This window comes from Arvicanthis niloticus, chromosome 3 (genome assembly GCF_011762505.2).
Source record: "Arvicanthis niloticus isolate mArvNil1 chromosome 3, mArvNil1.pat.X, whole genome shotgun sequence".
In the NCBI taxonomy this organism is placed as follows: Eukaryota; Metazoa; Chordata; class Mammalia; order Rodentia; family Muridae; genus Arvicanthis; species Arvicanthis niloticus.
This window is the reverse complement of record NC_047660.1, coordinates 96,747,765-96,763,593: the sequence shown is the minus strand read 5'-3', so window position 1 is coordinate 96,763,593 and position 15,829 is coordinate 96,747,765. Positions and strand designations below refer to the sequence as shown.

The window sequence follows — 15,829 nt, the reverse complement described above, 5'->3', positions numbered from 1 at the left end:
AGTAGCCAACCACTACCAACAGTGACCATGGCCAAACCATCAGAAAAGATGATCAGTGTTCTCTGAGGGGTCGCAGGAATGGGGGTAGTCCCTTGGTCCCACTCCACCAATCTCAGTGAAATCCTCAACAATGCCTCTTTTTAACTGCAATGGCAGGAACAGAGGCACTCTAAACAAACACTGCACCCCTCCCTTTCGGTTATCAGACTATTAAAACAATGCCCTCCCCATGCTGGAATTTGCTCAGGAACAATATGCTGGGTGGGAGAAGGAAAAGGCTGGGGCCTGGTGCCAGCCAGAGAGGAAGCCTATTTCCCAATAAGAAATTTCTCTGCAAGTAAGATATGTATCTCCACTTGTGGAGGGAGGCCAGACAACCAAAGGTGTCACTGCTCAGAAACTAACCACTGTGTTTTCTGATACAAGGGCTCCCATTGACTTGGAACCTACCAATTAGGCTAAGCAGGCTGCTCAAGGCAGGAATTTAGAGGCTGCCATAGCTGGCTTTTTCACAAGAGTAAGTACTAGGGGCCAAACCCAGGCTGCTCGTACTGTATCAACTGAGACACCTCTACATCTCTATTGCTCTACGGCTCTACTGTGGAAAGGCATTTCTATAGTCACCTAAGAAGGGAGACTGAAGCCAGGACAGTGGTGATGAGTGGCACCATACATGAACCAGGACAGCTTAGCTTGGAGGTCTTCTTGCCTCCACTTGAGCATAAAGCTCATGTCAGAACCCCGACAATGGACTTGATCAGGCCTCTTTGCTCTCCTTCCCAATGGGGCTACACTGGCTAAAATATGTTTAATAGTCCTTTTGAGGATCAATAGCCCAGCCTACCTTGTTAGGGATGCCAGAGCCCTGGCTCTGACCTTAACAATTCCAATAACATGGAGTCACTTTTATACATGGCACATGAAAAAATGATACTGGGGATGCATATCAATTTTTGCACAATAAACTGAAACATTTCTTGGAATATAATGTACATGTATGTTAGGTCTCAAAAAAAAAAAAAAAAACCAAACAAACACAAAAAACAAAACACCCTGGGGCAAATGGCTAGCTGAGGTACCTATTAACATATCAAAGAGGACTTAGGCCAGCTCACCTAACATTGTGAAGTATCTGTCACTCCTCCCAGCACTTTGCACCCACCCCCACCCCCACCCTAAACCCTTCCCTCCCAGGGGATGGCCTTCACTTCCATTCCCCAACTTCTCTTCTCTATATAATCCAGCCATTTTGGCTAAGTACCCTCTTGATCCACTGTACTCTCCTGGTCTCTTGGCTTATTCCTGGCCTCTTGTCTCCTGGTTCCGTCTCCTCGCCTCTTTCTCTCTTTGACCTCCTCTTATGGCCCAATTCAGTTTGCTGGCCATGTTCAATCAGAATCCTTCCATGTCAACAATAAACCTTCTCCTGAACTCTTACCCAGGAGCAGCCATGTCCTCATTTTTCATACCATATGTAAAGAAATAAGCTGACTCTGAGATGCTCAAACAGGATTATCAGGAAGAGCTAGTGTAAATAAGGAACTTTAGTAACACAAGCTATTGCAAAGTTTTATAGACACATTTGAGACAGAAGTGAGCAACTTTCATGTGCATATTTTATAGTTAAATTGGATCCAATTGCCTTTAATCCCTGCAACTTAAGTACCTCCAAATATACCACTAAGAACATCAACATGTTATCACAGTTTATGGAAGCAAGCTATGAACCAGCTGGGCATGAGGAAGCTGCTCCACACAGGCAGGTTTACTCTCCAATGCCGTTCAAAAGAAAAGAACCCAAGCAAATTGACGAGACAGTAAGTCTGGGCAACAGAAGTACCACAGCTTATTAGTGTCAGCAATTGATGGCACTCTTCAAGCAATGGGGAAATCAAACAGCTTTCAAAACTCAAAGCCTTCAAAGAAAACATGGGTCTCAGCTGTACACAGTGTGCGTATGACGAACGGCCATTGTGGTGGAAGGTGTGATTGCAGGTACAAGCCGATCCTGCTGCAGAAACAATCTTTTCCAAGTCAGACTATGAGCACAGTTTTTTTTGTTGTTGTTGTTGTTCTGAACAAAAGAAAACAAGGAGGTTTCAGAGCAAAGCTGGTAGAATACAATTTAGCCCTTCAACCTGCACTGACCATGGGAAGTGGAGATGAAGCGAGACCAGAAGGGAAAACCCACAATTACAAACACCATGGAACTTTGATTCTAGAAAGCAAGTTTGCCATGAATAAACAAAGCTACTAAGACTTCTAAGACGTGACTCATTCCATTCACAGGGCAGGGGGGCCCATTAAGTTGAAACCCTCCTCAAAATCATATAATTAGTGTGACCAGGAGAGGAAGTCCCAAAGACAAGGGTGTACAGGGGAGATGCTACAAATTTGAGTGCTACAAATTAAACAAATAACAGAAAACATGAATCATCTTTTCAGAGTACGTACTTCTGGTCTCTAGGAACAGGATGTAAGAGAGAGAGAGAGAGAGATCTGTGTCAGTGTAGGTGATATTATGAAGCATATATGTATATGAATATGTATATGAATGTGTGCAAATATGCATTCATGCATGCATGTTTTCATCCACAGTTTTTGGCATCTGATCCTTCAAGAAACTAGAGAATCCTCCTCTAGAGAAAAGAATCCTTCCATAAGGCCAGTCCAGAAACACTAACCTGCCCCAACATTGTGTCTTGGGATTGCCTATAAAGAAATTCCTTGTGTTCCCTTGTCTGATAGTGTAATTAGCTCTATCATCATCAGGAGGGACTCACTATACAGGAAAAAAAGTGGTACAGCCAGCCCAAGCCACAAAGAATTTGAAGAAACAGGTCTTGCAAAGTTGCCCTGCCCCAGCTACCAGCACTAGCTCAGACATTTTTGTACATGTTTCCCTAGACCACACTTAAATACACAAGAACTCATTCTTGGGAACCTCAGAAGCTCTTGTACCCAGAATCACCCCAGACCTAATCATGTTTCTTTTTCTCTAACTACATTGTCTATAACCTTTCAAATATCCTTTGCAACAAACTGGGGAAATGTGACTAAGGTCTATGAGCTATATTAGAAAATTAATAACGTACAGGGATGTTCGAAGTCTCACAGGCAGAAACTTGTGACTGAAGTTGAGGTTGTCTGGTAGGAGTGAGGCCTTCTGTGGGATCTACACAATCTCCACACAGAGGTAGTGTGGGAAGGAGTAGACATCAGGAGCAGTGGGTGGAACTTTCTGCACTCCGCTGGGGTAAAAGCTTTACATACTCTTGAATGTGAAGTGGTCTGTGCTGTGAGGGGACAGGTGGAACGACTGAGGTGGAAAGCACTGTTCCACTGATCCTCAACAGCATCTCCACAACAGAGATATCAGTGCCTTTCCCAACTTACACAAGTTCTCACACAGGGTCAGAGGCTGGAGGGGCTGGGTAATACACCTACTACTCTAGAAGTCATACGTAAATCTGAAATACGTGATGAAGGATCAGGTGCCTCATTATGAAGAGGGTCCCAAATATTTATCAAAGCAGGACACAAGTTGATTTCTAGTGGCATCTGCCACAAACCTGTCAGGCTTAGCACATAGGGATCAAGCCAATTGGTACTTGTTATCCCAACAGAACAAAACTCAAATACATGAAGAAAGCAAAAGAGGCTCCCAATACATATGATGTGGCAGTTGACACCAATGAAGGCTTGGTAATGACAGGATTCCTTTGTCAACTCTATATATCAATCAATACCATGGCCATCTGGTCGCCATCATGGCTCTGTGAAAAGATGGCCTCAAAATACTTGAGGAATGAAGTAGTGTTACCATCAGTTCTAGGAAAATAGGACAGTGGCTCATACCATCAATGGTCACGTCCTCTATCTCAACAGCTGGCAGGGACCAAAACCAAAACAAACAAGAAGGTCACACCTCAGAGAAGGTTCTGAGACTTCTTTCCACATCACCAGCCTTTTCATTTTCTAAAGAGTGACAACAAAGTCTTCTAAGCGTCACATAAAATGTCACCTTCACAGAAAAGAGGACTTGAGAAGTGGATTGAGAAGAGAGACTGTGTCAAAGGGAACAAAGGATGGGTATCACTGAACAGGCAAAAGTTAGCGTGCCTGTGGACACTTTACGGCTCTCCTCTTAAGCAAAAAAGAGACTTGTGAGAAGCTCTTTGCTGTGTTCTCCATACAGGGTTTCCTGAGGGGAAAGCAGGGAATGTCTGTTTAGCCTGCAGAATGACTGAGGTAAGGACACAGCCTCCAACACAGAAATCCCAGGGACCCTCAGTTTCTCTCACCTCCACAGGAAACCTCCGGCCATTGATGCTATGCTCTGAGCCAGCCGAACCATTGCTGTGGCCCCAGTGAAACTCCACCTTCTCAGCTTTGAATCTGCCAGGCAGTCCAGCACCACTCACAAAATAATCATCTTTCAGCAGGATGGCAACTGTCAAATGGGAAGGAAGGGAAGGAAAGAAAAGTGAGTTTCAAACACAAACTTAAGCTTTGTTGTTTTGTTTTTGTTCTTCGATTCTTTCAGTCAAGTTCATGATTACCATGGTTTAGATTGCTTTCTCACACTCCTATAAGACAGGTCAAAACCACCAGTTTCAGTTAAAGAAGGCATTACTACTATAGAGGTCTCCAGGACCACTGGATCTTACTGTATAGTGCTAACCTCTGAGCCGTACAGCCACCTCCACCACAACTGCTGTGACTGCTTATAAGAGACCCCAGAGATTGGGTTTGCAGGCCACTGGGTTCACTCACAGATGAAGAGGGAGGGGAGGATCACTGGACTTCACAATCTTAGCCTATCCATTCTGAGCCAGCTAACTGTATGTCATTCAGCCCTTATGACACATGGCTCCCTAAATCTCAAGAGGTTCTAGAACACAGTGAATTCAACATTAAGTGAAGTGGGAATTACAGCTGTGTACAGCTGTGGGGAAGTCATCGTGTAGACATGGGGGTCATCCACATTCCTGAAAGTAACCCATCCCTCATGCTTTGTAAATAAGCCTAATAAATGTATCGATTGCCCAATCTGGACTCTGGTGGACTTTATTTTGATTTGTGACTGGTGTCCTTGAAGGAGAGGGACAGAAATTTGGTTAAATCTCCCTATTGTGGCAAAGAGTTTCCACAATAGTTCTAAATGATCACAATTCCTAGGGAGACTAAGAAATCCCATTTACTATTTAGGAGAAAGTGGAGATGCTTCCAGAAAGAAAGATATTTCTGAAGTGTCTTGAGGCTGCCTTAAGGATTCAAGAACTAAGCCGGATGAGAAACATACAATAAGCCACATATGACAGGCATGTTTCTTTGACCAAAACAAACAACAACGACAATAAAAACTTAGGCAAGTGAGCACCAAAACTGATTTGGAGGCGTGTCCTCTATTAAGGCAACAGCGGTGGGTAGACAGCCATCTCCATCAGGGCTCACCATGCCCAGCAGTGCAGTGTACAACCTGATCAATAGTAATTCCAAAAATATTGGACCATAATTCTATTTTCTCTCCTGCTTTCTTTAGCTCCATGCATAAGAAAATTATACTCGGTTTATGACAACCCATGTGAGTATCCATAACATAAGGGCCTTGACCAATTCAAACCCCAAATACCAAAAATATAGCTCTCTTCCTTAAACCCCAGGATCAGGAATTCAACAATTATTTGGATTTCTATCTCCATAAACCTTTGATTTGTGTGAGGGGAATGTGATTATCTAAATGCGTACAGAACAGTTCCTTTTAAACTGCTCCAGGCTCATTCTCCCTTTTTTGTTTTCTCTAAAGTTGATTCATTCATCCATCTAACAAATTCTTACTGGCTGCTAAATACATGGAAGTTGCCAACCGATACACTGATTGGCTTAGGACCAAACGCAAGCCTGTGTTGGCGAAGGGAAGGCACTCGGGTTCTCATTGTCTCTTCTTCCTAAAGAGATCCCAGTCAGAGCCTTGAAGAGGAATCCTGCATGAGAATTAGGTCCACATAAAAGATAGGGACTAGACTAATGACCCATTTCTGAAACAGGGCAATTAGTCTCAGTGCTTTGCTATGGAAAGGAAGCATTAGCAGTGAGAGAAGGAGCCCTGATCACATCAATCCCCCTTTATTGCATTCAAAAGGCACTTGTTCACCAACTTTTGAAAAATACACAGCAAATGTTCAATTACTGGGACACTGCATTAAAGAATAAAATGAAGTAAAAGCAAGTGCTTCTTGTGCCAATTAAACAAGCTATGGCACTGTTCCAGCGCTGCTCTGTTTGGGGCATGCTTTAGAATAGAGGTCGGCACACTTTCCCTTTAATGGCCATTAGTAAATATTTTAAGATTTGCAGAGCATTGAGCCTCCGGTGGAGACTTGGTAGAATAGAAGCAGAGAGCGACCGTATATAAATGAACAAATGAGACTACATTGTATGAAAACGTTATTTAATCACATTGAAACTTGAACTTAATAAGAATTTTTATGCACCATAAAGTATTATTCTCCTTCTGACTGTGTGTGTGCATGTGTGTGTGTGTGTGTGTGCATGTGTATGTGTGTATGTGTGTTCCTGTGAGCATGTGTGTGTACTGTGAGCATCAGTATAGAAGTCAGAGGTCCATGTCAGGTGTCTTCTTCAATAGTTCTTTAGCTTGTTTTGAGAGGTAGCTCCTTTCACTGAACCTGGTACTCAATGACTGGCTAGGCTAACAGTTCAGTGAGCCTTGAGTCCTCTTGCTTCAGTCTCCTAGAACTGAGATTGCAAGAAGGCACTACCTCACTTGGCCTTTATACAGGTACTGGGAATTCAAAGTCAGCTCCCCATCCGTGTGAGGCAAACACTTTACCCAGTGGGACACTTCTCCAGCCGACTTTTATGTTTTAGCCATTTAAAAATATTAAAACGGGCAGATGGCTTGCCACTACATGGAAAAATATTATCAAAATTATGACAAAGTTGAGCACATATAAAACTATGTGCTCAAATTGATGGGTATAAAGCTATTATAAAATACCTTCTAAAGTGCTATACGACACTTCCATGTGCCTTTCAGGTCAGTGCCGAAACACACAGGCCCGCCCCCGGCAGTGTCGTAAGTGCTGTGGGTTATTCTCAGCCCACTATGATTTCTACAGATACAATTTTGCTTCAGAAGCATGGAAGCGAAGATTTCTGAGTGTATCTTTTAGGACACACCCAGGGACTCAGCATCATCTCATGAATACTTGATTCTACCTAAATCATTTATGTCTCTGTCAGGGGTCATTTTACTTGTTTTATATGAATAATTAAAGGTATAATTAGGGAACTGTATAATCTGAAACATTAATCTCAGTTTTCATTTTATGGAATTTCTCACCAGACACACAGCAGGCCCGTGTACATATACCCTTCCAAAAATAGCTTATATTTTGTTTACATTTTATGAAACAGGGTAAAGAAAGATTACCAGCTATCTTGAAACAACTTTTATAAGAGCATGTAATGGATGACAGCAATATTTTGAAACAGGGAAGAAAAGGTATCTTCATGGACCACAAAAAGTCTTGTGACAGAGTGGTGTGACCTCAATCAAGTGCCCAAATTCTCTGTGCCTCAGTTTCCTTAGGCTGTTCACAAGGGTATGGCCACAGTGTCAACCCTTTGAGGCTAACTGGTATCATTTTCCAAAAGCACCTTATGCAGTGCTAGGAACCTGGCATGTACATGGTCAATGGTGCTGGCTGTCAATCATCTCAGGGATCAAGATTGGAAAGCAGGTGAGGTACAGAGGAGAAGCTGCAGCCACACAAATGTGACTCTATCTGGTCACACAGAGCTCAATTCAGCATGCATGTGATTCAGTGTAGAGCACTTGCTAGCATGTTCCAGTACATGGGTTTAATTATGAGCAAAACACACACACGACAGAATTTAACATTGTTTGTTTCATTCATTCATTCATTCACTTCACATCCTGACGGCAGTCCCCCACCCTTTCCTCCCAGTCCTCTTTATATGGCCCCTTCCCCCAACCCCTTCTTTTTCACCTCTAAGAAGGGGGAAGTCCCTTCTAGGGAAGCAACCATGGCACTTCAAGTCACTGTAGGACTAGCAAAACTTAAATGTAAAGTCAAGTGTCCTGGGGTCCTGGATGGTAAACGTGGAGGCTGAATAGTCATTTTCAGTTCACTCCAGCCCAGATTGAAAAAAAAAGACACTTTCTTTTACAAATTATTTCAATGCTTTCTTTTTCTTTGAAAAGAAATCTCTGTTCCATATCCATTCCACTCTTTGTTTCAAAGGGAAGTATTAAACTAGAATTTAATAACATAGGAATCTTTGATTTATTTTCATGGATTATAGACTTAATTTTAACAGTAATTCTGCGTCAAACCCCTGGGTTTTCCGTTTATGATTCAAATACAGCATTTTCTTTGAAAATTCACTGTATTCTATAAAAATAAAATTAGTGAACTTAAAGAAAAGAACTAAAGAATACGACAAGACTGAAAAGGAAACATAAACCAACACGAGTAACAGCCATGATGGGGCGAACAGTCGACACTGGAAGACAATGTCTGCGAGGGCAGAAAACTTGGCCATTGAAATCCTAGTCCCCGGTGTTCTTTATTAGATGCTGAGGCATTTGGAAAGTGTTGAGATCATAATGTTGGAGTTTTTGTGCATAGAGTGAGTGCCCTTAGAAGTGAGCAGGGGAGAGACCCTTGACCCTTTCCACATGGGAGGACACAATAAGAAGAGACCCTCTAGGAACCAGAAATCAAAGTCCCAGCTGGGAATGGGCTCTGCAGACACCAGAAGTTTGACTTCCAATCTCCACAGCTGTGGGAAATGTGTAAGCTACTCTCAAGAGTCATATGTAGTAACACGGCCTAAATTCACAGAGACAACGGGACAGATGGCGCTGGAAGGAACACACATGGGAGTGAACCTCCTAGAATGGTCCACTCATATGGATCAAATGCTAACATGGATTGTGAAGCAGTCAAAACTCACTAAGGGAAGAAGCGGACGGACAAGGGCTCCACATTCAACGCTTTTGACAATCTGGAATTCAAGGCCCAGGTTCACACCAGCAGCTCCCCCAGAGCCTTGCTCTGGACTCTGAGGTTAAGGTCTCCCTCAAACCATGGCAAGCACAATGCCTCTTCAGGATTATGTAGAATTGATGTCTAAGATGTAATCTGCACTGAATAGAGAATGTATCTTAGTGTCAGAAACTAATTTGACAGGAAGCTCTGTGAGCCTTGTGGGGAGCTGCAACCTCCTGTACATTTTCCTGGGCATCATGCAGTCAGGCAGCGAGAGCTGTGGATAAGAATCCAGTGAGCCATTCGTATGCTCTGAAGTCTAAAATTCTTACAATGTGACTTTACAACTAAAGGACCAAGGCCAGGAAAACTCAAGTGAGAGTTTTCTCCCCCTTGTCATTAGCTGATGTAAACGATGAGTCTATCTTCACTCACATAAAACAACTTTTAAAAAAGATTTGTTATTTTATGTATATGAGTGTTTGCCTGCAAGTATGCATGAGCACTCTGTTGGTGCCTGCAGGAGCCAGAAAAGGATGTGGGATTTCCTGGAGTACAGAAGGTTTTGAGCTGCCACCAGGGTTCTGGGAAGCAAACTTGAGCCCTCTGCAAGAGCAGCTGGTGCTTTCAACTGTTGAGCCAGTTCTCTAGCCTCTTACAGCCATTTCTTGAAGATAACAGCAATAGTGTAATGGTATTTTCAGTTGCAGGCAAACCCAGTAAATCAAATACAGTGGGGAAAATGGAAGAAGCACCCTTTACGGCAAACACGTTTGCTGTGTGTCCCTGCTGCAGTACTGAAAAAAGAGTGGTGGGAAACAATACAAAAGTCCTCCCATTGTTGAAAATCACAGGAGGACAAGACTTATTAGTATATTTCAGAAATCTCATGGAAGCCTTAGAACTAATCACTGTGCTAGACATTAATGTTAGAACAGCAAGATTGCACTGAAACAGCTCTGATAGGAGCAATGTCTTTTCATCCCAAGAAAATCAAGAAAAGGGAATTACTTTGGATGGCATGGCAGAACTGTAACTCAGACCGCCATAGCTCCTGGGGAAGAAGCAGAGGCACCATCTGTCTTACAAAGAATGTTAGACGACTTGTCTGAAGTGAGCGAGGCGCTACCCAGTCACCCTATGACTCCACTGGATAAGACATATATATGGTGGTCACAGGAGCAAAGCCAGATCCAAAGACTAAGACTGTTTTATAGGAAGCTACTGTCTCTATGTAGCAGGCAGCTTTAAATATTAACTTCTTGTATTCATATTTCAATATCCAGAGATGGTCTATTTTACAGATAAGTGACCTCAAAGTCTATGTAAGGGGCACACTTCTTAGATTTACTTTCTGGAAATACGAGATTTATAAAAATACTTCTGGAGATGATAAAATATGCTTAAAAATAATGACTTATAGCTAGGAACATAACTCAGTGGGAGAGATCTGTCTTGTAATGCACAAAGACATGGATTACATCCCTTATATCACAAAAAGAATAATAAATGGGAAAAGTTCATGATGTAAGAAAGGTAAGATTGTTTTCATTATCTAAGTATGGAAGACAGATATGGCTACAGCAAGGATAGACCACGTGGCTTAGAAATTTTTCTGATAATTATAGATGCACATCTGGTTTTAAGAAAGAGGTAAAGATAATACATCTCCTTTCCCTACACTCTCAAATAATGTCTCAAAACTCATACCATGTGCTCAAAAAAATCCACAAATAATTTGAATGCTTCAGGTTATGTCTCAGTGTGATTCGCTGGAAGTTAGTATCTCATGTTAACAAGGCATGGAGGCCTCTGATCTGATATGTACTGAATTTATATAAATTATATAAATTGAGATGATCCTAACAGATCCCTCACTGGGTATGTATTTCTCCCACATACTAGTGAGTCTGTGGAATTAATTTCAACATCAATGGATTTCAAAGAACCTACATTTACATTTTAAAAGACTACAAGTTGGCTTCTGTGCCAAAGTTTCTATAACACTATATGCTGAAAGTTCTAAGAGCTCAAGAAAATGACCGTATGTTCTGTCACATGACAGGCAGTAGCTGTCACTTTGACGCGGCAACTCTTCCAATCATCTTAGTGAATTCGCAGGCCACCAAATATATATATATATATATATATATATATATATATATATATATATAGTCTCCAGTGAATGTCAGAGTCATACAGAGAATCTAAGTAGTGCAGGGGGTTGAGACCTGCTTCTTCAACGCCTTACTTCCGCAGGGCAGACAGATGTAGCCACATGCTACTTGCTGTGCTCCAAAATCAGGAGCACACTCTGAAGCAACAGGCAGCACATCACTCCAGGAAGTCAGCAGAGTGACAGCGATTGATAATCAGCTTCTGGAAGGCCAAGGTCATGAATCAACTTACACTGAATGAACCCTGCACACATCTAAAACTTTTCACTGGTGATACCAAGCTGAAAGCTGTCACTGAAACGTGTTATCTCTGCAGAAGGCTGTCAAGCATTGCAAGTCAAGCAGAAAACTGTGGCAGGGAGCCTGGTGTGCTGCCTCTGGCTGGCTTCGAGAAGGAGGCACTGAAGTGGCACTTACTCCAATCTCTGGTTACACCAAGCATGACAAAGCTCTCACCCACTATATTCAGATGGCTTCACGGTTTTCCAAAGGGCACCTACATTTGATATACAAAACTTGACCATGGCCTAGCAATGGACCATAATGGTGAGCCTATGATGTGCGTTGAAGGTGGAGAGAGGAGCTAAAATGTCATCTGGAAACAATGTTGCCTGAACATGTGACATGGTTCAGCTGGTAAAAACTCAGAGGAAAGTTCTACATCCATGCTGTGGCACATAGCCCTCACCAACCTCTCTCTCTCTCTCTCTCTCTCTCTCTCTCTCTCTCTCTCTCCCCACTCCCCCCCCCAACACACACATACACACACAAAACCAGTGCACTGATATCATAAGTAACATTAGTGTGTCACCAGTTTATCTTGGACACAAATGGGTAAATCAAGGTACAGGAGAGGGTTGCCTGTTATATGGCCCCTGTAGCAATTTGAATAAGAGTTGTTCCCCATAGGCTTAGGCATTTGAACACTAGTTGGTGGCGCTGTTTGGGGAGGCAGTGTAGCATCACTGGAAGAAGTACATCACCGAGGGCAGGATGTGAGAATTCACAGATTCACGTAACTTCTACTCCACCCTTTGCTTCACGCTTGCAGACAAGTAAGAATGTGAACTCTCAGCACCTGAACTATGTCTGCCTACTGTCATGATGGAATCCTTCTGGAACCATCAGCCCAAATAAGCTCTTCATTCTGTAAGCTGGCTTGTTTATAGTCACAGTAACAGGAAAGTAGCTACTGAAGAGCAGAAGGTGATCTGCACACAGGGCCTTACAAGAAGGAGGTCAAGAATCACTGTAAGGAGTGTGAAACAAGCAGTTGTATGACTAAGCCGGGCAGGTCAGAGCCAAGAGCAGATTCAGACAGATGCTGGTCTGCAGAAAGAAAATGGATCCCTAAAGCTGCCAATATAAACAAGGAGGTTTAAAGAAAACGCAAGACTGAGGTCCATTGATACACATGGGGCCAAGGCAGGTAATAATTTCATTTTAGGCCAATACACAGCCTCAGGACATCAGGGTCCTGTATATTATTAAGAGTGACCTGAGTAGTAGTTGCAAAGATTCATTGAAATGGAGGGGAAAAAAGGAGGAAGTAAGGGTATTTATTTTAATGGACTCAAGTATATTTACACACACACACACACACACACACACGAAATGATGATGACAGAAATCTCTTTAGATATGAACTTAATCCTTGGCTATAGTGTGCAGTGACACGGTACAGACCCCAGAGTTTCCAGAGAGATCAGAGATGATGGTATCACACACAATCTCTGTGACATCTGCGAACACTCCAGAAACCCTCAGTTGGATACTTCTACTGCTGAAAAGATGGCTCTGCATTCACTAACCTCCAGATGACAAGTGCTGTTAGGAAGAAGGGAGCAGGTTCAAGCTGTAGGACTGATACAGAAAACCCTGAGGCCTTTCATGCATCTCTGATACTTTAACAACTCGGAACAAAGCATGTTGTCAAAGATGATAGGAGATACTTCTATTCTCTGTCTCTGTGGCACTCAGTATGGTAGCCACTGACTCTATGTGGCTACTGACCTTCTGAGATGTGTCCAGAGAGGGCTCAGTTCCATGTCATGGAACATTGTTTTGTTGTTTGTTTTCCTGAGGCAGGGTCTCACTGTGTATCGCTGACTATCCTGGAACTCACTCTGTTGACCTCAAACTCAAAGATTAGCCTGCCTCTGCCTCCCGAGTGCTGAGGTTAAAGGTGTATGTAACCATGCTCAGCTTTTATTTTTGTAATTGAAACTTAAATTTAAATGAAACTAGCAGTAGTCAGTGTCTGCAACATCTGATGGTTAGACATGAGTATATTCTTCAGGTCCATGCTGTGAACCTAACACATTAACTCACTGGAGTGCTGCAACCCTATGTGCCTGGGATTATTTTATGACACATACTTTATATATTTGTAAAAACTGAGGCACAGAATGGTTAGGTTTTTGCCTGAAGTCATACACTGGTTGGCTGTCAAACCAAAGACTGCTTAGGTTCCTTATGCAGTGGATACAATTTAAGAAGCATGCAGGAATAAAGTTGATTTTGTTGCTGGTAAACGAAGATACACAGATAGATAACCCACTCTACCTGTTTTCCCTGTATTTTTCATCCAGGTTTTGTTAGAGGACTCATTGTCAAATCCGTCAAGTTGAAGCTCCTGGTATTCTTCGCCAACACGAGCATGGTGGTCTAAGATGTCTATAGGAGACTGATGGCTGCCCCCGCAGCTGACACTAGATGTGACCCAGTGCTCAGGACCATAGGCACCTGTTGGACAAAAAGCAACACTTCAGTCCTCAAGACCCAGAAGTTTGGGTTTAAACAAACAAGACACGACGCTAAGGGAGATGGGGAGGTGGGTTAGTGGATAAAGTGCTTGTCAGAAAGCACAAGAACCCGAGTTCAGATTCTTAGCATCTGTGTAAAACCAGGCATGGTGGCTTTAGAAGACAGGTATACTCATTGTCCAGGCAGTCTAGCTAAAAGAGTGAGCTCAAGGTTCAGTGAAAAAAAAAAATCTCTCAAAAACTAAGATAGAAAACACTAGAATATACCTGATGCTGACCTTTGTCCTGAATACTCTCTCTCTCTCTCTCTCTCTCTCTCTCTCTCTCACACACACACACACACACACACACACACACACTAGAATACATCTTATGTTGACCCATGCCCTGCATACATGCTCAAGACACACATACAGACCTTACTCACACACACTCATACACACATACTCTCAATCTCTCTCTCTCTCTCTCTCTCTCTCTCTCTCTCTCTCTCTCACACACACACACACACACACACACACACACACACACACACACACACAAAGCTGAGAAGAATGCAACATCTTCCAAAGTATCGTTTTCACACATCTCCATGGTTTGGTTCTTTGATTTCCAATCTCTTGCTAGCTTCATCGTTAGCCAGATTCAGGAAGCTGTGTAGAGGGGTCATAAGGCTTGTTCACATATTTGAAAAGCTTTAAATAGACCTCCTAAAAATAAGCCAAGTGCTCATTCATAAAAAAGCGGCTTAATTAGTTTAGCATGTTTTGGTTTTGTGAATAATATCCCAAGTATGACTTTCCTCTTAGCTCACACTAGCGTGTAAACAGGAGAAGCAAGAAACAAACTCAAGACTAGATGCAACTCAAAACCAGATGAGAATCCTTCTCACTGATGAAAGAGGCACAGCAGGATTTCGTTTTTTCTGGCTCTCAGTCTGTCCACAGCTTTTGCATGCATCTACTTCCCAAGCCTCACAAGCAAAGGAAGAATGAAGTCACTGCTGAGATTCAGCACTCTCAGAAATAAAAACTTCTATAAAAGTGTTGGCATTAATAAAGAGGAAACAACCACACAGTAGACCTCAGCTGAGTACCAATGAGGTGGACGGCAAGGAAACACACTGTATTTGCTGCTCTGCCCAGTTTGGAAATGAAAGACTAAGAATGATGGCTGTTACGTGAAGAACACGCTCCCAGAGCTTTCTACTTCCATGCCTCATTTTTAATCTTGCTGATGTAACAAAGCAGAAAAGATACAACGTTTGCTGAACAGATTAAGGGAGAGCCCTTTAAGCATCAGGCCAATAGCAAGTCTAAAGAGTTTAGAAGATAAGCCACAGGCATCTCGATACAGTAAAGATATATACACACAGGCACACATACAAACATACACATATACTCACATGCACACATATAACACATACATGCAAGCACACATACACACATGTATACACAACACACACAAGGCATGAACACAAACATAATACACAATACACATATGTACACTCACGTGCATGTGCATACACATTCCACTCATACACTCATTTACACATGTATATATATACATGCACACACACAGATACACATACAGTCACAGGCACACACAACAATGTATACATACAGACACAATACATACATGTACACACACTTGCTCTCACATGTGCACACACATAGGCACACACACACACACACACACATACCTTTTCATTTTTAGCTTTTAACTCTTTAAATATCACATTGAAAAAGTTGAATAGAAAAATGAATTATGCATTTTTGTGCCTACCCACATCACCACCCTGTGTGAAGGAAGGTGCAGAAAGACCATAAGTCTCCCTGCTAGT

The 15,829-nt window shown here is 42.4% G+C and overlaps 1 protein-coding gene across 2 annotated transcripts in view; it reads right to left on the bottom strand.

The window, feature by feature from the left end:
• Window positions 1-15,829, bottom strand: part of Ptprg (protein tyrosine phosphatase receptor type G) — a 670,147-nt gene that overhangs the window by 265,994 nt on the left and 388,324 nt on the right. For both annotated transcript variants that reach the window (XM_034497422.3, XM_034497423.2), the window contains exons 3-4: window positions 13,787-13,966; window positions 4,305-4,453 (exon numbers count right to left, since the gene is read on the bottom strand). In XM_034497422.3, coding sequence (XP_034353313.1) covers window positions 4,305-4,453; window positions 13,787-13,966 — 329 coding nt within the window. The remainder of the gene's footprint in view (window positions 1-4,304; window positions 4,454-13,786; window positions 13,967-15,829) is intronic.